Source organism: Grampus griseus, assembly GCF_964374135.1.
Source record: "Grampus griseus genome assembly, chromosome: 10".
Lineage (NCBI taxonomy): Eukaryota > Metazoa > Chordata > Mammalia > Artiodactyla > Delphinidae > Grampus > Grampus griseus.
In genome coordinates, this window is record NC_139004.1 from 81,622,978 (window position 1) to 81,643,532 (window position 20,555).

The 20,555-nt window shown below is 38.1% G+C and overlaps 1 protein-coding gene across 2 annotated transcripts in view; it reads right to left on the bottom strand.

The window, feature by feature from the left end:
• Positions 1-20,555, bottom strand: part of SUCLG2 (succinate-CoA ligase GDP-forming subunit beta) — a 262,725-nt gene that overhangs the window by 14,859 nt on the left and 227,311 nt on the right. For both annotated transcript variants that reach the window (XM_082663227.1, XM_082663226.1), the window contains one exon: positions 11,407-11,527. In XM_082663227.1, the coding sequence (XP_082519353.1) occupies positions 11,407-11,527 (121 nt within the window). The remainder of the gene's footprint in view (positions 1-11,406; positions 11,528-20,555) is intronic.

Genomic DNA, 20,555 nt, shown 5'->3' on the forward strand with positions numbered 1-20,555 from the left:
TTATAATTATTATACAGCTGATAACAAAGATTTGTCCACAAAATCTCACTAAATCAACAAGCCTGATTTGATTGATTAAAACTTCTAACATCAGGACATTTCTAATAGACCGTGTGCAGCAATAGAGTCTTTAAAATGTGGGCCACAAATTGGTGAGACTGATGGCAAGGAACTTGGCTCTTCTGAATGGCCACATTACAGCCAAGAGAGGCCACCTGCTTTATTTATAGGAAACAGATACTAAACTAGTAACAAATCACAGTATTGGGCTTTTGAAATACTTGTTATCTTGGTCACTAAAAATCTCACATTTATTCAGACTATACAGCCATGTGTCAGATTATCAAAAACTTAGAAAGCAGCTAATAGATCTTAGCAATAGTAATTATTTATTATTAATTCAGACTCAGGTAAGGTTTTTATCCCACACTTAGTTTTTACGTGTCACTCAGTTTTTCATAGATGCTGGGTTGGTGGACACCCCTGCTCACCTCTGCTAACTTTTACTAGCTAGGCAATAGTGGGTGTTCTGGGAATGTGAACCAATTTTAATATTAATGGAAATGAAGTTAATTTTGAAGTTTATTGGCTAAAACAAAGTATAGTGTCAAGTTAAACACAAACTATCACTAGAATTGTTCAAAATATTCCTGCTTCTTTGTATCACTTTGTCTTTCTCTGTCACCACCGACAATGAAGAGTTTGCTCTGTTTAGAAAAACAGAGGGAACTAAATCATACTCTAAGGTTGGGTAAACTATAATTGAATGAAGAGAGATTTGTGAGAGGAGCAGAATTTATGCTCTGACCCAGAGGAAAGCAAATGAAAAATTTACATTGAGTCTAAGAGAAATTCCTCAGAGAGCCCTGTAGTTAGCAACTTTTTCCCCACTGGAAGCACTAAGAACAAGACTTTCTGTGACAGGACATTTTGGGTTTTGACTGGTTTCTCATTTTAACTGAGCTGTACTGCAGGGGAACAATTTCCAATGCAGTGAGTCCGGAGTGTGGTTTACTGGGCCCTTCAAAATGAGGGTGACATCCATTTGTCTGTCATACTTCTCTTTGGATCTTCCCCTGTATTCCCACATCTCTGCCTCCACACAGATTCCATCTGATGTTATAGCTTCATCTCAAACAAAGCATGACTAGGTCCTAGAGTCATCCTCTCCCAGTCGCTCTATATAGTTTCCACCTTTGACTTTCCCAAATCCATCAACTGTGCCATCCTCCTCCTGGTCATAGATTTAAACCATAGCTCCCCACTTTGTCTCATCTCTTTTTCTATCTCTGCTCTTGTTCCTACTCACTTTTACCTCTATGCGGCAAATCTGCTTGGGTTTTAGGTTCTACCTAATACTGTAGATTCTGGCTACTAACTTGATTGCCCTACTCAGTTCTTTTCACCCATAACATGTTGCTGCAAAACCGTTACTTTCTGCAGGACAGCCTCCTGATCTCCTCAGGTCCTGGCTTGCAGTCTTTGCCACTGTTATGATCCCAGTACCAAGTTCCAAATATGGAACAGATCTGATGACTTGCTTCTGATCCTTTACTAAATTTCCTCCTTCTTCCTTTTTTCCAATGATTCAAATCTTACTTATTTCCATGTTCAGCTTGGAAATTCTCCTTTTATAATATTTCGCTGCTAACTCACATCTGTAAATGTACTATAATTATAGATGTCAATATTGAGTAAGCTTTAAAAAAAGGGTATGCCATATTCAATATCCTGTGATAAACCATAATGGAAAAGAATACGAATAAGAATATATATACATAGTAGAAATTAACACGACATTATAAATCAACTATACTTCAATAAAATCAATTAAAAAATAAAATAAAGGGTATGCTAATAAACATGGGCTGAGCTACCACAGGCACAACTTAAAGGACACAAATGTAGTCCCTTGGCATAAAGAGCACAGAGGTTGGTTTGTATTTAGTTTCCTTTACAGGATCTTTATGGATAATATGATCTACAAATTTCTGTATTTTGTTATCTATGATCAGAGTCAAGAGTAGAGTTAGAGCAGAATTCTTCCATTTTCCCTTGTTTATTAGGCAGGACCAATAGAATTTTGGGATAGGTCTTATCTTGGTGTGGGGCAGCCGTGTTCCCAGGAATCACACATACGGCTATTAGTGAGTGTCCCTGGTATGAGCATGTTGAGCGTGAGAGCCTTGTATCTATCTAAGGTCATTTATCACATTAGATGCAACTTCCACAAGAGGAAGAAAAGAATACCACTGAAGACTGGAAATGTGAAAAGTTCTCCGGCTTTTCCTCTATCGATAAAGGTCTTAGGTGCTTATTATAGGATAGCAGCTATTATCGTGAAAGGAGTCGAGTGGCAGAAAAGGTCACCTACACATTTTTAGGCTACATAAATTTGGGGCCCAGTATCCTCTTTGAGCTCATCTTCAATTCTCCTTGATAGGGTGGACATCGTAAGGTATCAACATTTCCACAAGCCAGACTAGTGGTTATCTGGGATGCCCCAATGGCTATTGCTACTAAGAGAGAAGCAGATTCTCTTCAGGCAAACACTGGTTAACATTTTATATGTATTAGTTTGTATTGCTGATTTTTATTTTTGTTTTATTTCCCCAGTTATTTAGTAACTGACATCATTTCTTATATTTCTAAGCATCCTCCTTAATGTCTAAAGCTCAATGGCTTACACATAGTATTTATCATATTAATTAATTAAAAAAACACAGGCATATATCTTGGAAATGTTTTAATTTAAATGATACAAATCTAAAAAAAAAAAAAAGATACAAACCTGTCTAACAGATTTAGATGTTTCAAAGCTTCTTCCTAGTAGCTCAGATAGACCTTTGATATAGTCAATACTATATTATTAAGGGAGATAATCTTAGATGTGGTAGTTTGCACATTTCAGCATGTATACCATCCTGCTACATATGGTAAGCGTACATTAAATGATGCGGATCATTTATTACTTCTGGAATAATAAGCATAGTGTGAAAATAAGAGAAGTGCTCCTTTTAATCTTTTGGGAAAAATTAAAAGTGAGGTAACTTTCTTTTCTAGGAGTATACTACAAGCTAATATTATAACTAAGGGTCTCTGCTGACAACAGAGTTACAGGGAGGATCACTAGACAGAATAAGTCCACCATAGCATGTGCTCGTTTCTAGTCATTTCCAAGTGATACACACTAGTATGATTTGCTTATGGAGACCCGCTCCCCTTTCAGAACAGAAGAAGAGATAACTTTTTACAACCTGAGGCTCACTGGTTGCTTTGACCCTGAAAACAGTCTGAGATCAACATTTTAATCAGAGTTATATACCCACATTGATGAACCCATCAACTCCTTGATGAATTTTCTTTACAGTGCAGCCTTACCATTTTCCTTTCACTGAAATTATTTTTAATTGGATCAATTATGTTGCATTTACATTTTTAAGAACTTTTAATTCAATCATATGTTTTAACGTCCATATTAAACTTTGGCAATTGGAGCCCCTCCTATTTTCATTTTTCTTTTGTGATCATTACTTCTATTAAGTCCATATGGTGCACATCTAAGTTTGTAAGGTGGAGAATCTCAGGGAGGCAGAGAGTGAGAGAAGAAAGAGATACAAAGAAAGAAGCAAACAGAGAAAAATGGACTGCAGCTGTTCTGGAGGCTTGACTTCAAAGGAAGACGGGGCTACACAGTAGGGTCAAAATATCCCTAGACTTTATCTTGAGGAGAAGGACTCTAGGGAATAATGGCACCAGCATGCTAATTGGAGAAATCAAGCTGTCCCCAAAATGATACTCCAGAAGTCTATGCAAGGGGCTGCCTGATCACTGTAATCTGAATCTGTTGACGATGTGGATAGGACTTTTGCATAGTTTTCATATTAAACTGTCTATTTTCACTTCTCTACTATAGTGGTTCTCCAAGTGTGGCTTACAGAACCCTGGGGGAGGTCCCTGATGTAAGAACTACTTTTAAAGTAGTAGTAGTATTAGTAGTGGTGGTAGTAGTAGTAGTAATAATAATCTGCCCTGATGAAGCAAAAGTAACTGTGGGTAAAACTGTGGGCATGTGACCATGGGATCAAGCAGCATGAATCTGTAATAGTTATTCATGTTATTCTTCACCACCTCACGTTCGCAAGGAAAAGTTGCCACTTTCAAGTAAGAATGTTCGTAATGAACAGTAAAAAATACAATAAAAATTAATTGTATTAAATCTCAACCCTTGAGTACACATATTTCTAATATTCTGTGTGATCAAATGGGAAGCATACAAAAGGCATTCTGCTGCATACTGAACTATGACGGTTGTTCTGAGGCAAAGTACTTGTATAACTGTTTGAGTAGAGAGCTAAACCACCCACTTTTCCATGGAAGAATGAAGAACACACTATGGTTGTTCAGACTTAGACACCTGGCAGACATGTTCTCAAAAATGAGTGAAGTAAGTCTGCCACTTCAAGGACAACAGCTTAGCATTCTGTGGAGTATAAGAAAAATTTGTATTTTCAAATGAAAATCAGAATTCTGGAAAAATTGCATCTACCACCTTGACAGCTTCTCAAAACTTAGAAGCTTTTCTGATAATGGTGTGATATTAACAGATGTCAATTTTTTGATATTGTATGTTGAAATGTGTTAACCTTTGGAAGATCTGCATAATCCAAAATTTTCCGTATGATTAAATCATGCACGTGTAAAATCCACTTACTGTGCAAGACAGACCAATAGACTTCAATATCACAGAGCATAAAAAGTTCATTGACTACAGGCTCTTTGGTGACACTAATGGTGGACTCTGGGAGGGCTCACACCAAGGAGTACTTCCCAGAACTTCTGCTCCAGTGCCCTTCTCCCTGTGGTGAGCCACAGCTGCTCCCTGCCTCTGCAGGAGACCCTCCAACACTAGCAGCCATGTGGCTGATGGTCTTGGTTCTCTGGCCGGGGGTCAGGCCTGAGCCTCTGAGGTGGGAGAGTCGAGTTCAGGACATTGGTCCAACAGAGACCACCCCCACCCCGGCCCCTCGTAATATCAACCGGCGAGAGCTCTCCCAGAGATCTCTGTCTCAACGTTAAGACCCAGCTCCACTCAACAACAAGCAGTAAGCTCCAGTGCTGGACACCTGATACCAAACAACTAGCAAGACAGGAACACAATGCCACCCATTAGCAGAGAGAATGCCTAAAAACATAATAGGTTCACAGACACCCCAAAACACACCACCAGACGCAGTCCTGCCTACCACAAAGACAAGATCCAACCTAATCCACCAGAACTCAGGTACCAGTCCCCTCCACCAGGAGGCCTACACAACCCACTGAACCAACCTTACCCACTGGGGGCAGACACCAAAAACAACAGGCACTACAAACCTGCAGCCTGTGAAAAAGAGACCCCAACACAGCAAGTTAAGCAAAATGATAAGACAGAGAAAAACACAGCAGATGAAGGGGCAAGGTAAAAACCCACCAGACCAAACAAACGAAGAGGAAATAGGTAGCCTACCTGAAAAAGAATTCAGAGTAATGATAGTAAACATGATCCAAAATCTTGGAAATAGAATGGAGAAAATACAAGAAACGTTTAACAAGGACCTAGAAGAACTAAAGAGCAAACAAACAATGATGAACAACATAATAAATGAAAATTAAAATTCTCTAGAAGGAATCAGTAGCAGAATACTGAGGCAGAAGAACGGATAAGTGACCTGGAAGATAAAACAGTGGAAATAACTACTACAGGGCAGAATAAAGAAAAAAGAATGAAAAGAATTGAGGACAGTCTCAGAGACCTCTGCGACAACATTAAACACACCAACATTCGAATTATAGGGGTCCCAGAAGAAGAAGAGAAAAAGGGTCTGATAAAATATTTGAAGAGATTATAGTAGAAAATTTCCCTAATATGGGAAAGGAAATGATCAATCAAGGCCAGGAAGCACAGAGAGTCGCAAACAGGATAAATCCAAGGAGAAGCATGCCAAGACACATATTAATCAAAATATCAAAAATTAAATACACAGAAAAATATTAAAAGCAGCAAGGGAAAAGCAACAAGTAACATACAAGGGAATCCCCATAAGAGTAACAGCTGATCTTTCAACAGAAACTCTGCAAGCCAGAAGAGAGTGGCAGGACATATTTAAAGTGATGAAAGGGAAAAATCTGCAACCAAGATTACTCTACCCAACAAGGATCTCATTCCGATTCGACAGAGAAATTAAAACCTTTACAGAGAAGCAAAACCTAAGAGCATTCATTACCACCAAACCAGCTTTATAACAAATGCTAAAGGAACTTCTCTAGGCAGGAAACACAAGAGAAGGAAAAGACCTACAATAACAAACCCAAAACAATTAAGAAAATGGGAATATCGATAACCACCTTAAATGTAAATGGATTCAATGCTCCAACCAAAAGACACAGACTGGCTGAATGGATACAAAAACAAGATCTGTATATATGCTGTCTACAAGAGACCCAATTCAGACCTAGGGACACACAGAGACTGAAAGTGAAGGGATGGAAAAAAGATATTCCATGCAAATGGAAATCAAAAGAAAGCTGGAGGAGCAATTCTCATATCAGACAAAACAGACTTTAAAATAAAGACTATTACAAGAGACAAAGAAGGACACTACATAATGATCAAGAGATCAATCCAAGAAGATATAACAATTGAAAATATGTATGCACCCAACATACGAGCACCTCAATACATAAGGCAAATGCTAACAGCCATAAAAGGAGAAACTGACAGTAACGCAATCATAGTAGGGGACTTTAACATCCCACTTTCACCAATGGACAGATCATCCAAAATGAAAATAAATAAGAAACACAAGCTTTAAATGACACATTAAACAACATGGACTTAACTGCTATTTATAGGACTTTCCATCCAAAAACAACAGAATACACTTTCTTCTCAAGTGCTCATGGAACATTCTCCAGGATAGATCGTATCTTGGGTCACATATCAAGCCTTGGTAAATTTAAGAAAATTGAAATTGTATCAAGTATCTTTTCTGACCACAACTATGGGACTAGATATCAACTACAGGAAAAGAACTATAAAAAAATACAAACACATGGAGGCTAAACAATACATTACTAAATAACCAAGATATCACTGAAGAAACCAAAGAGGAAATCAAAAAATACCTACAAACAAATGACAATGAAAACATGACGGCCTAAAACCAATGGGATGCAGCAAAAGCAGTTATAAGAGGGAAGTTTATAGCAGTACCATCCTATCTCAGGAAACAAGAAACACCTCAAATAAACAACCTAACCTTACACCTAAAGCAATCAGAGTAAGAACAAAAAAATCTGAAAGTTAGCAGAAGAAATCATAAAGATCAGATCAGAAATAAATGAAAAAGAAATGAAGGAAACAACAGCAAAGATCAATAAAACTAAAAGCTGGTTCTTTGAGAAGATAAAAATGATAAACCATTAGCCAGACTCATCAAGAAAAAAAGGGAAAACACTCAAATCAATAGAATTAGAAAAGAAAAAGGAGAAGTAACAACTGACACTGCAGAAATACAAAGGGTCATGAGAGATTACTAACTATATGCCAATAAAATGGACAATCTGGAAGAAAGAAACAAATTCTTAGAAAAGCACAACCTTCCAAGACTGAACCAGGAAGAAAAATAAAATATAAACAGACCAATCACAAGCACTGAAATTGAAACTGTGATTAAAAATCTTCCAATAAACAAAAGCACAGGACCAGATGGCTTCACAGGTGAATTCTATCAAACATTTAGAGAAGAGCTAACATGTGTCCTTCTCAAACTCTTCCAAAATATAGCAGAGGGAAGAACTCTCCCAAACTCATTCTACAAGGCCACCATCACCCTGATACCAAAACCAGAGAAAGATGTCACACACACAAAAAAAACTACAGGCCAATATCACTAATGAATATAGATGCAAAAATCCTCAACAAAATACTAGCAAACAGAATCCAACAACACATTAAAAGGATCATGCACCATGATCAAGTGGGGTTTATCCCAGGAATGCAAGGTTTCTTCAATATAGGCAAATCAATCAATGTGGCACACCATATTAACAAATTGAAGGAGAAAAACCATATCATCATCTCAAAAGATGCAGAAAAAGCTTTCAACAAAATTCAACACCCGTTTATGATAAAAACCCTCCAGAAAGTAGGCATAGAGGGGACTTACCTCAACATAATAAAGGCGATATATGACAAACCCACAGCAAACATCATTCTCAATGGTGAAAAACTGAAAGCATCTCCATGAAGATCAGGAACAAGACAAGGTTGCCCACTCTCACCACTATTATTCAACATAGTTTTGGAAGTTTTAGCCACAGCAATCAGAGAAGAAAAAGAAATAAAAGGAAGCCAAATCAGAAAAGAAGAAATAAAACTGTCACTCTTTGCAGATGACATGATACTATACACAGAGAATCCTAAAGATGCTACCAGAAAACTACTAGAGTTAATCAATGAATTTGGTAAAGCAGCAGGACACAAAATTAATGCACAGAAATCTCTTGCATTCCTATATACTAATGCTGAAAAATCTGAAAGAGAAATTAAGAAAACACTCTCATTTACCATTTGGCAAAAGAATAAAATACCTAGGAAAAAACCTACCTAAAGAGACAAAAGACCTGTATGCAGAAAACTATAAGACACTGATGAAAGAAATTAAAGATATTACAAACAGATAGAGAGATATACCATGTTCTTGGATTGGAAGAATCAACATTGTGAAAATGACTATACTACCCAAAGCAATCTATAGATTCAATGCAACCTCTATCAAAATACCAATGGCACTTTTCACAGAACTAGAACAAAAAATTTCACACTTTGTATGGAAACACGAAAGACCCCGAATAGCCAAAGCAATCTTGAGAAAGAAAAAGGGAGCTGGAGGATTCAGGCTCCCTGACTTCAGACTATATTACAAAGCTACAGTAATCAAGACAGTATGGTACTGGCACAAAAACAGAAATATAGCTCAATGGAACAGGACAGAAAGCCCAGACATAAACCTATGCACTTATTTTTGATAAAGGAGGCAAGAATATACCATGGAGAAAAGACAGCTTCTTCAATAAGTGGTGCTGGGAAAACTGGACAGCTACATGTAAAATAATGAAATTAGAACACTCCCTAACACCATACACAAAAATAAACTCAAAATGGATTAAAGACCTAAATGTAAGGCCAGACACTATAAAACTCTTAAGGAAAACACAGGCAGAACACTCTATGACATAAATCACAGCAAGATCCTTTTTGACCCACCTCCTAGAGAAGTGGAAATAAAAACAAAAATAAAGAAATGGGATCTAATGAAACTTAAAAGCTTTTGCACAGCAAAGGAAACCATAAACAAGACGAAAAGACAATGCTCAGATTGGGAGAAAATATTTGCAAACGAAGCAACTGACAAAGGATTAATCTCCAAAATATACAAGCAGCTCATGCAGCTCAATATCAAAAAAACAAACAACCCAATCCAAAAATGGGCAGAAGATCTAAACAGACATTTCTCCAAAGAAGATATACAGATTGCCAACAAACACATGAAAGGATGCTCAATATCACTAATCACTAGAGAAATGCAAATCAAAACTACAATGAGGTATCACCTCACACTGGTCAGAATGGTCATTATCAAAAAATCTACAAACAATAAATGCTTGAGAGGGTGTGGAGAAAAGGGAACCCTCTTGCACTGTTGGTGGGAATGTAAATTGATACAGCCACTATGGAGAACAGTATGGAGGTTCCTTAAAAAACTAAAAATAGAACTACCATACGACCCAGCAGTCCCACTACTGGGCATATACCCTGAGAAAACCGTAATTCAAAAACAGTCAAGTACCACAATGTTCGTTGCAGATCTATTTACAATAGCCATGATATGGAAGCAACCTCAGTGTCCATCGACAGATGAATGGATAAAGAAGATGTGGCACATGTATACAATGGAATATTACTCAGCCATAAAAAGAAACGAAATTGAGTTATTTGTAGTGAGGTGGATGGACCTAGAGTCTGTCATACAGAGTGAAATAAGTCAGAAAGAGAAAAACAAATACCGTATGCTAACACATATATACGGAATCTATTAAAAAAAACGAAAAAATGGTTCTGAAGAACCTAGGGGAAGGACAGGAATAACGACGCAGACGTAGAGAATGGACTTGAGGACACGGGAGGGGGAAGGGTAAGCTGGGACTAAGTGAGAGAGTGGCATGGACATATATGCACTACCAAATGTAAAACAGATACCTAGTGGGAAGCAGCCACATAGCACAGGGAGATCAGCTCGGTGGTTTTTGACCACCTAGAGGGGTGGGATAGGGAGGGTGTGAGGGAGATGCAAGAGGGAGGGGATTTGGGGATATACATATACGTATTGATTCACTTTGTTATACAGCAGAAACTAACACACCATTGTAAAGCAATTATATTCCAATAAAGATGTTAAAAATAAACAAATAAATAATTTTAAAAAATTCAAAAAAAAAAGTTCGTTGAAATAATTTCAGATTCTATGTTAAAACCTATCTGTAATAAAGACACTGTTACAGGTTTTAGTGTAGTATCAAAGAATAATATTCAGAATTATATGAAATGATTATTATAAACTGCTCTGTTTTCCAGATACATAGCTCTATGAGGCCAGATTTTCTTCATATACTTCCACCAAAACAGCATATTGCAACAGATCTGTTGCAGAAGCAAATATTAAGCTAGATATTAAAGGGATTTGCAAAGCCATAAAACAGTGCTGCTATTCTTACTAAAATTTTTAAAAGATATATTTAATTCTTCATAAATTATAGTTTATACACTTACATGTAAAATATATAATACAAAAATTAAAAGTTTATTATTTAAAAAGTGAGTATTTAAAAAGTTCCAAGTAGTTATTCCTCTTACCAGATTAATTTATTAATCAGTTAAATAAATTAATAAATATCGACAGTTATAACCCAAAATAAACAAGAGATCTTTGGGGTTCTCCAGTTTAACAAGTAGGGAGGCCTCAGACCAAAAAGTTTGAGAACACTTGGCGTCCCATGATGAAAAATTCCTGGAGCAGCATTTCTAAGAGTGTTTTTCCCAGAACACTAATCTCATGATATGATTCATAATAAAAGGGCTCCACCCTGGAATATGTTTGGAAAATTTGGAGACTCATAACATGTGCCATTCTTGGAGAGCTGCAATGCAGATTAAAAGCTCAGAGAAGTACTGCATTTGCTTCATCTTATGTAATCCAGTGTTTCCTAATGTTTGTCTCAGGAAGTTTGTGAATGCAGAACATGCTGGTCACCTGATCCTGAAGAAGGTGGGTACTGGCACTGTGGAAATCTACAGTAACTTACCTTCAAGCCGGACCACCAGCGGCACCTTGAGTTCCAGCTCCCGGCAGGCTCTGGTGATCCCATTGGCAATAATGGCACAGTTGACGATTCCGCCAAAAATATTGACTAGGATGGCTTCAACCTGAAATAAAAAATAGGAAGGTGTCCATCAAAATGCTGACAGTCAACATTCCCCCAAATAATTGGCTAAACAACAGAGACAATTAAAATAATCATCTTTAAAAAACAAAAAACAGAATAGGAACTATAAAACAAGACCCAGAAGATGTTGAAGTTAAAATTCAGTATTTAATTAATAAATATCAATATATAACATTACCATATTAACCCAGATTATCCTATCAATCACTTCTCTGAATTCAAAATGAATTCAGTCACCACTCATTTCTTATACACTGTCTTCTGCTGTGTCTTATATTGGGCTGGCCAGAAAGTTCGTTTGGGTTTTTCTGTAAGATGTAACATATGTTAAGATGTAATGGATGTTATTTATGCATAGTGACATTTAAAATTTCATGTAGTTACGTCTTTTCCCTCCATGGCTTATACTTGAATTTTTACCTGTCCTGGTACCTCATAAAATATTTCAAAACTAGTAACATTAATTATTTGTTTTGTATTATTAGGTAAAAATTCCAATTTTTCTATGCTTCCTTAATACCTCTTTGATATGCTAGAGGTATATTCTCAAAAGTCAGAGATAGCTTAATTATCTTAGATAATGACCTTTTTGATTAAAAAAAAAGACCCCCAAAATAAAAAGATACAAGCTCACACTACAAGGATATAAGAAAAGTCAAGCCACTGACTAGAATTTTTCAGAAATGTAAATTTAAACCCATCATGTTAACCTGCTTATACATATTCCATACTAAAAGGCATGTGGGCCAAAAAAATTGTACTTGCCCTGACTTGATAAATAGTTGTAAGAAAATCCTGTACAATTAACATGAAGAACGAGATAATGAAGAGAATTCATTACCTAGATTAATTGATAACACCCACAGATAATGGCTATTCATCAAGCTGGAGGCATCAAAATTCCAACAATGGAGTCACAATTAAATTATGCTACACTAATTGCAAAGCATATATGTGTGTGCTGCATGCCATTTTTAAATCCCATTATTTCAATATGCTAAATTAACTACACAAAATATATGAGAAAAGGATACCTTACATTTGTTCAGCACTTAACTCTTTAAAAAGTGCCATTACATGAACCCTCATTTTTAATTTTGATCCCTGCATTACAGTACAGTAAGTACAGTGATGGTTAGCCCTCTATAGCTGATAAAGCCATTCAGAAAATTCACATGATGTGTCCCAGTGTGACATAGCTAACAAGTAGCAGTGGTAAGGCTCAAAGTCAGGCTCTAGATTGCCTACTGATTCTTCATTCATGCCAGCTGCTAGAGCTGGAATCTTGGGCAAGGGCCCCACCCTGCCTCGAACGTGGTTTCCTCACCTATAAAATGGGAATAATAGTACCTAGTCCATAAACTTGTTGAAAGGCCTAAATAAGACGTGTGAGATGCTTATTACATGCCTGTAAGGTACCTAATGGATATTTACACATGCATTTATTTCAACAAGCTATGGTGAAAGTGGACAGGTTACCTAGACAGCAAGTATAAGAAGAAAACCTTTCAGTAGACTGCAGCTATGTTGAATTTGAATGTAACAGAAACAGAAACTTATTGAAGTTCAGTAAAAAGGTAATGTTTTAAGAATAAAATAAATGAGCAATATTTTCCAAACCAATTAGACACTGGAGCTACTCCCAAAAAAGAAATCTCCCATTACCATTCACAGCAGGCTGACTGGTAAGCAGAAGCTTGCTTTCTAATGATGGCTATTAAATGCTGTTAGTATTGAGGCCTGGTACAGCAGTAGTTTTCAAATAGCTGCGGGATGGAGAGGAGCTTGCCAGAACAATGGAAGACAAAAACCACTCAAGAGCAATAATGACTCCACAGGGTCCAAGAGAGAAACTCAGAAAGAGCTGAGGCTCATTCAGTTTTTGTAGAACTAAGCCTTCTAGTAAAGTACATAGTGGCTCCTCTATACCTCTGCCATGGTGCAACCTGCACATTCCTTAGGGATGAGTTCAGATGTCAACAGCTACTCAGTGAAGCTTTTCTGTGTCATCAAGTTAGGGTGAATTATTCTCTTTAATCCATCTAAAACAGTATGATTGTTCTATAGAGTAGGCACACCACACACAGCAAACATATGTGAAGTCATCCACATAGGCAGGAGTGAGGCAAAAGAGGCAGGAAGATGCCCCTGGCCCTGTGATCCAACGCTTCTCAATAGATGTATACCCTGGAGCAAGAGTCAGATATGAGCTGCGATTCTGGTATTGCCTCATTTAGTATCAGTTCCCATGAGTCCTTCATGTCAGTTATCTCATTGTGTTTAACAAGCATCTGACAAATACAGATACTCTTCATACAACAATGTGTACCTAAAAGTGAGCCAACCACTTCAACTGGTACTGAACCCAAGGAAAAGCTCTCTTTTCCAATGGTGGATGAATAGGTGGCTTTGATAGGTGTGCTGAAAAAAGGACAACTGTTCTCCAATGCAGTATATTCACCTCTCACCCTATATCCCCATGCCCAAGATACAACACCCTGGGTGGGTCACCTTTGCGCTCCTCTACAACAGGAGTTTTTTTTATAAGCAGCTAGCATAATCCATGACATAGTGTAATCACCTAATAAATAATGGTTTCAAGAGTGAATGAAATTAATTTCAATAGACACTTAATGGCCATCTCCCAAACCAGGTACAGAGTTTAGTGCTTGGGAGATGGAGATGAATAAGATGTCATCACTGCCCTCAAAGAGTTCAAAGGCAAGTTTGAGGCAGACCAGCAAACTGGCAATTACAATCCTGGCTCCTTAGTCTCACGGAGCTAAGACCAGGGCAACACTAGTGGTACAGACTGCTGTAGCGAGAGGGGCCTTTTGGAAGAAGTGATGTTCCAGGTGACAAAGAGAAAGAGTGAGCAGGAACTTAGGTAAAAGAGGGCAGCCAGGATGAAGGCAGAGCTGTCACCCAAGTTAGTTCATTCAGGACCTACAGGCTGAATGGGGAAGTAACCTGAGGAAATCCAGATGAGGTAAACAGCGGCAGGCACTAGAGGCCAGGGATGGGAACTTGGTTCTTTTGCCTTATTCCTTGCTTTCCCAGAGCTGGGTGAAGACAAGCTTTGAAAGTCTCCCTCAGGGGTAGAGGGGGAGTGATGGGAAAGGGAGATAGGGACAGAGAGAAGAGTGAATGCATGAGCAAACATGAGATGAGAAATACAGAGCAACCATCTGAGAGCACGAGAGACAGTGAGAAAGACCAGCAGTGAGAGAGGGAGCATAAGAGAATGTGACACAGAGACAGAGAGAGAGAGAGAGAGAGAGAGGAGAAAAAGAGTTTGATACTAACAAAGAAGTTAGAATTTTTACAAGAGCAGCAAGACACAGAAGTACACACGCTGTGTAGCTCAGGGACATGGGATCATTTAGGACATGTGGCGTATCACTGAGCACCAAGAGGAAATCACCACCAGGAGTGATGGGAAGACCCCACACCACCAGAGACAATGCCATTCTCTCCTTCTGTAAAGTAATTTGTTGCAGTCACGCACTTTAATGGAAATCTGATTTAAGGTTTCACTCTGGGTCAATTATTAACTACTGTCATCTGCAATCTCAAACTGAGAATGAAATTAAGACAGTTTGAAAATGAAAGCCTTGTGACATCATTATTATTACTTCGTGCTTATAAAGCATGTCAAATTTTCAATGTGTGCCTCATGTGTTCATTTATTATTACAACCCCTAATTGCTGCTCCCTGACAATACCAATAGAAACTTTTTAATAGTCTTTTTCTTCCCCTCGGCAACGGGCATATTTTTAAGAAGTCAGTGCTAGGTCTATTTCCGAATCCGAAACTCTCCCAGAAGATTCCTAGGTGCTTTCAGGAGCTTTTCTACATTCTCGGCTGAGGATAACAAGGGCTGCTATTTACTGTTTCACAAAAGGAAAGATCATCTAGCAAGGCAGTTATGGAGCCAGATCTACTGCACAGGTCCCTGGACCCCAGACAGCTACTCCCAAGGAGGAGTCTGTGGTGGCAGCTGTTGGCAGCTGTGCAGGTGGCCGGGCAGTCCAAATGCAGGTTTTTCAAATGTCTACATGTATTTGGCTTTGCAAAATACACTCTGGCTGCAGATGTCCGTCCACAATTAAAAGTAAAGAATGAACTTCCAAAGAAATGCTACAGCCTTTGGTATTTATCAAGCTCCTCTCAACCTTAAAGGAACAAACAAAAATCCCAACTAAAACCCTTTTTGGGGAACGTAATCCTTTTCAGAATCTAATGAACGTTAGGCAAGCTCAGTCAGATAAGTTCACACACACACAATTTTGGGACATAATTTTAGGTAAGTCCTCGACTAAGCTGCTTCTTTAGAATTTGGCCTCAAAGGCAGATAATGGCAAAGGGTAACTTGCAGCATATAGAGATAGCACAGGGGAATTGTGAACTCTTTGCAACTATTTACAGAATTTTTTTAGAATGTGTACTTTCCCCAGAAAAGTGTTCATAATCTTTAAGAATTGAAAGATTAACAATAATCACAAATACAACAATAGCTAATGTTTACTAGGTATCTATCAGGTGGTTGGCAGTATTCTTTTTTACATATATTAACACATTTAACACATAAGTAGTATATGAGATGGATATAATTTTTATCCCCATTTTACAGATAAGAAAACTGAGAGTACCAAAGATCTGGAGAATCACTGGGGCTACAGCTTTACCATCAAATATCTTTTGGAGCCAGCAAACCTATTGAGGTCCCACAGTACGTACTTTGCTTAGTTATTTTCTCATTCATTACCAGAGCGGATTCTGCCGTAAACATGTGAGGTAGGTAACACCTATCCCATTTTACAGATGAGAAAAGTGAGGCTCAGAGAGGTAAAAGTGACTTGTACCAAATTATGCAGCTAGTATATGATCAGAATCAAAACTTCAGTTTTTTTTTTCTTTAAGGTTATCCTGACTCCTTTTAATGACAGGCAAATATTGACAGATTGCTGAATGAAACAATATGTTCTTGAAAGCCTACTCTGTGCTAGGCACTCTTTTAACCATTGAGGCTGACAAGAAAGACTTTTCTGAAACAGACCAAAAAATGTTCTGTATCCATTATCTGAAATCGTAAACCATGATATCGGTTATGAAGGGGAGGGAGACTTTGGGTATTTTGAGATCATAGGACAGGACTCATGTTACACTGGGTGGTCAGGGAGGGCCTCGTGTATGCAGTGACATTTAGCGTAGGATCTGAAGGACAGTCTAGAAGAGGCCAGGTAGAGTATGAGAGGAATGAAGAGTAAGTACTTTGAGACAAGAGAACACCATGGGCAAAGGTCAAGGGGGCAGAAGAGAACTTGGTGCCTTTGAGAAACTGAACTGAACCTGGAGGAGTAACAGGAGGCTGGGGCTTGCAAAGTGAAGTGGTGGGAAATGAGATGGACCACAGAAGCAGGAACCAAATCAGTCTTACAGAGCAAATGCCATGAGTAGGGGATTGAAAAGCCTTTGATTTCTAGACACCTGTAAAGACTTCAGGGCATCTGGCCAGGAAACTATCATTTATTCAGCATCACCCACAGTACACTCACATTAAGTTTATAAGACAGGTTTTATAACCTCTATTTCATGGATAGACTGAGGCTCTGAGCGTTCAGGGTTTCTTAGCTATTAAGGAGTCATAGTTTCAACCAGGGTTTGTTTTACCATACCACATGCAGGGCTGTCTGGAACAGCTGGGTGATCGTAGAGGTGCTGCTGACATACATGAGGGGTTAGCAAACTTGTTCTGTTAAGGGCTAGTCGGCTTTGAGGGCCAGTCTCTGTTCCAGCTACTCAACTCTGCTCTTGCAAAATTAGAGCGGTCACAGACAATATTTAAATGAATAAGCAGACTGTGTTTCAATAAAACTTTATTCGCATAAACAAGTGGGACGCCAGATTTTGCCCATGGGCCATAGTTTGCCACCCCCTGACACCGACACAATTTGACTGATGGCTATCCTCAAATTCAGTGCAACCATCACTCCTCCTTTGCATCATTTGATATTTCTTTGATAGTGAGTTTTCAGATTTTAAGTTCTCTTCCTTTGTTGGACCATTTTCTTGCTCTCACCAACAGCATTAATGTACCTAGGCTGTAGCGATGGCTGATTAAATAAATGTGTCCATTCCAACATGAATATCATTCCTTTGGAACAAACCTGTACCTTTAACAAGTTCATAAAATGCCTTGAATGCCTTTGCTTTATTCTTTTTCTCTCCCTGACACTGGCTGGAAACGAACAAATAGAAAGACTTCAGCAATAAGCCTGCCATTTTGAAATGATTATTGCAAATAGTTAAGTACTATACTGCATTTAAAACACACTGTAGTGTATACATTAAGCATAGTAAGTGCAACTACTGGGTTTTGTCTGCTTCTTCCAGTTCAGGTTGCTAATTTAGTCCCAGTGCAGTAGGCACTGCTGATAAAAATCAAGCAAGCATGTTTACATTAGGCAAGATAAGGACTTTCTTTTAATCACAAGTTATTTTAATTCTGAAAGTTGTTGCTCTTATTTAAGCATCTGTTTTTGTGGAACTGTTTTTCTCTTTTTTGTGGTTGTTTTTATCTTCCTGCTGAATTCTAATCATGTCTTCTAATCCATTGGCGGCCAAGGAAGGAAAATAAATGGTGAAGGAAATTAGATGCAGCTTGGGAAATTGATGTTTGTATGCCTGGCTTTAATAAAAACACTCTGCTAAATTAGAGGGGAGTCTAAATGGATTCAGTCAATAAGGAAGTGATTCAGGTGAGGCATTCAATCTTGGGATTTGCTGTAATCTTACAAATAAGCCGTCAGATCAGTCCACTTGGGACCAGATTTGCCTTTTGCTGAAACCTGAGTGAGCTTCTACAGCTTGCTTTTCTACTTTCTGTTTAGTTTTGAAGTTTGAAATTATTTTCTTTTGTATGAAATCAAGCCCTAGGATCCTTGGGTTAAAGCAAATGATGTCCAGATTTACAAATGATATGAGAACAGCAGTATTTCTTGAAAAACACCTGCCCACTCTGCCCTTTTAGTGTCTTCCAAGGAAGAAATGCTTTTAATGAGTAAACAATCCAACCTGAAAAGCTCAGAAAAGGAAATATCTTAAACATCACTTTTAATCCCAAACAACATTTCAGCATTTTTAATTAATCAAGATAAACACCCAACCATTTTATTCCAACTTTGGAATATCTATCTGTTATCCCAAAACTGATAGCATGGAAATGACATCTGATGGATGAACAATATTTTGTTGGAGAGCCAAGTTTCCATTAAGGTTGACCTCTGAGACCACCCAGGGTGAAACAAGGAAAATGTGTCTAAATCAGCCTTGTTCTATTTACTTATTCCCGAATTCTTCACCATACGTGTATCCTGCAATCTTCTCCTCACTAGAATAAGTAAAATGGTATGGAGGATTAGCATTTATTGAATGTTAATTTTCCTAGGTGCTAAGAGTGATGAACTACAACCTTCCCTGGCAAGTAAGCTGAGACTCAAGGAGCTTAAATAAGTTGTCCAAGGGCACACAGATATTAAGCAGTGGAGTGAGGATTTGGACCAAGTCAGTCTTACTTCAAAGTCCATGGTCTTTCCACTCCCTCCTACTGTCTTTCAGTCACTTCTATGACTAATCAAGAGCCCCAGTTCTATTTTGGTTTTATTTCCAAGCTTCAAGGGCACAGTCCTGAGTTCTATATTCTGGTGTCCAACTATTTCTTGTTTTCAAATCTCACCGCTCAATTAAGATGGACCAGAGGTAAGATATCTTTTGTAGTTTTGTGGACCAATGGTTTTGGTTCTTTACAACCCAAAATGTTCCCTGTTTACTGATAAAAGAGTTGTCCAGAGTTTGTGGTTTGCAATCCCTACTTAGACAGGACTATGGAGGGGTCATGATGCTATAAGAGCTAGTCCAAAACCCAGAGTCCCTCCTGAACTGGGACAGATGTCCTTATAAGACCCCTCTCTGCAGACTGGTAAGCCCCCCTTTTCCCCTTTCTGATGCGTTGAAATTTATCCCTTTGCCAAAGCTATTATTTCTATTTTTATGATCAGGAAAATTCGAATGGAGAATTATGCCATTAGAGACATCACTGTTGATACAGATTTTAAATATCAGACCATGGAATGGCCAGTGGGAGGTATGGTAACTGTGTGAGCGGCTATTCAAAGTGCTGCGTTGAGACTAATGATGGAGTCACGTCCTGGTTCAGAGAGTTCTGTGACCTATTAACAATGCCTGCTATTGTAGTGGAGGAAAGAGTCAAAGCAAGTGTGTTATAGATTTGTCTTCCTAACTTTGGAGTTACCTAACACATATTTTGATAATTAGTACTTAAAGATTTAGTCTGTCAACAATTTCCTCTTTTAATGGCTTTTATTCAACACAAAGAAAATATCAGACAGTCAGAAAACCCAATGCACGTCCAGCATGATCACTAACAATCTCATTAACTATGCATGTTTAGGTATATTAAAATTTTAAAAAATTGAATATGCACTTCCAGCACTAGATAGGACCAAGGCACCTTCCATTATGAATACTGGTTTATTCTAACAGGTTAAAAGATACTATGCATACTGAACCATATAAATTATAAAGCCATACTTGCTCCCAAGACGAGTGCCTATTTCCTTAAGTCAAAGCTTTCTAAAGTGTATTCTATGAGGCATTAGGCTTATATAGTGCTTCATGAAAAAAATAATCTGGTCAAATAGTATGGATTCTAGCTTATGAGAGCTTTAGCAGAGGATCTGTGTTCTAACTTAGAATACCCAACTTTAGTCATCTTTTGCAGAAGAGTCAAAGGGTGGAAAATTTGATCCCCAGAGAACTGTCAAGAAAAGTGTTCAGGAGCTGGTATATTGGGTGGTTAGGTGACACAGGAATCTAGGGTCCTTCTCCCCAAAGATGCCAATCATTGCACTATTTAGATTATATTTATAAGTATCTGTAAAACTGGAAGGCTTTTTTTTTTTTTTTTGCGGTACGCGGGCCTCTC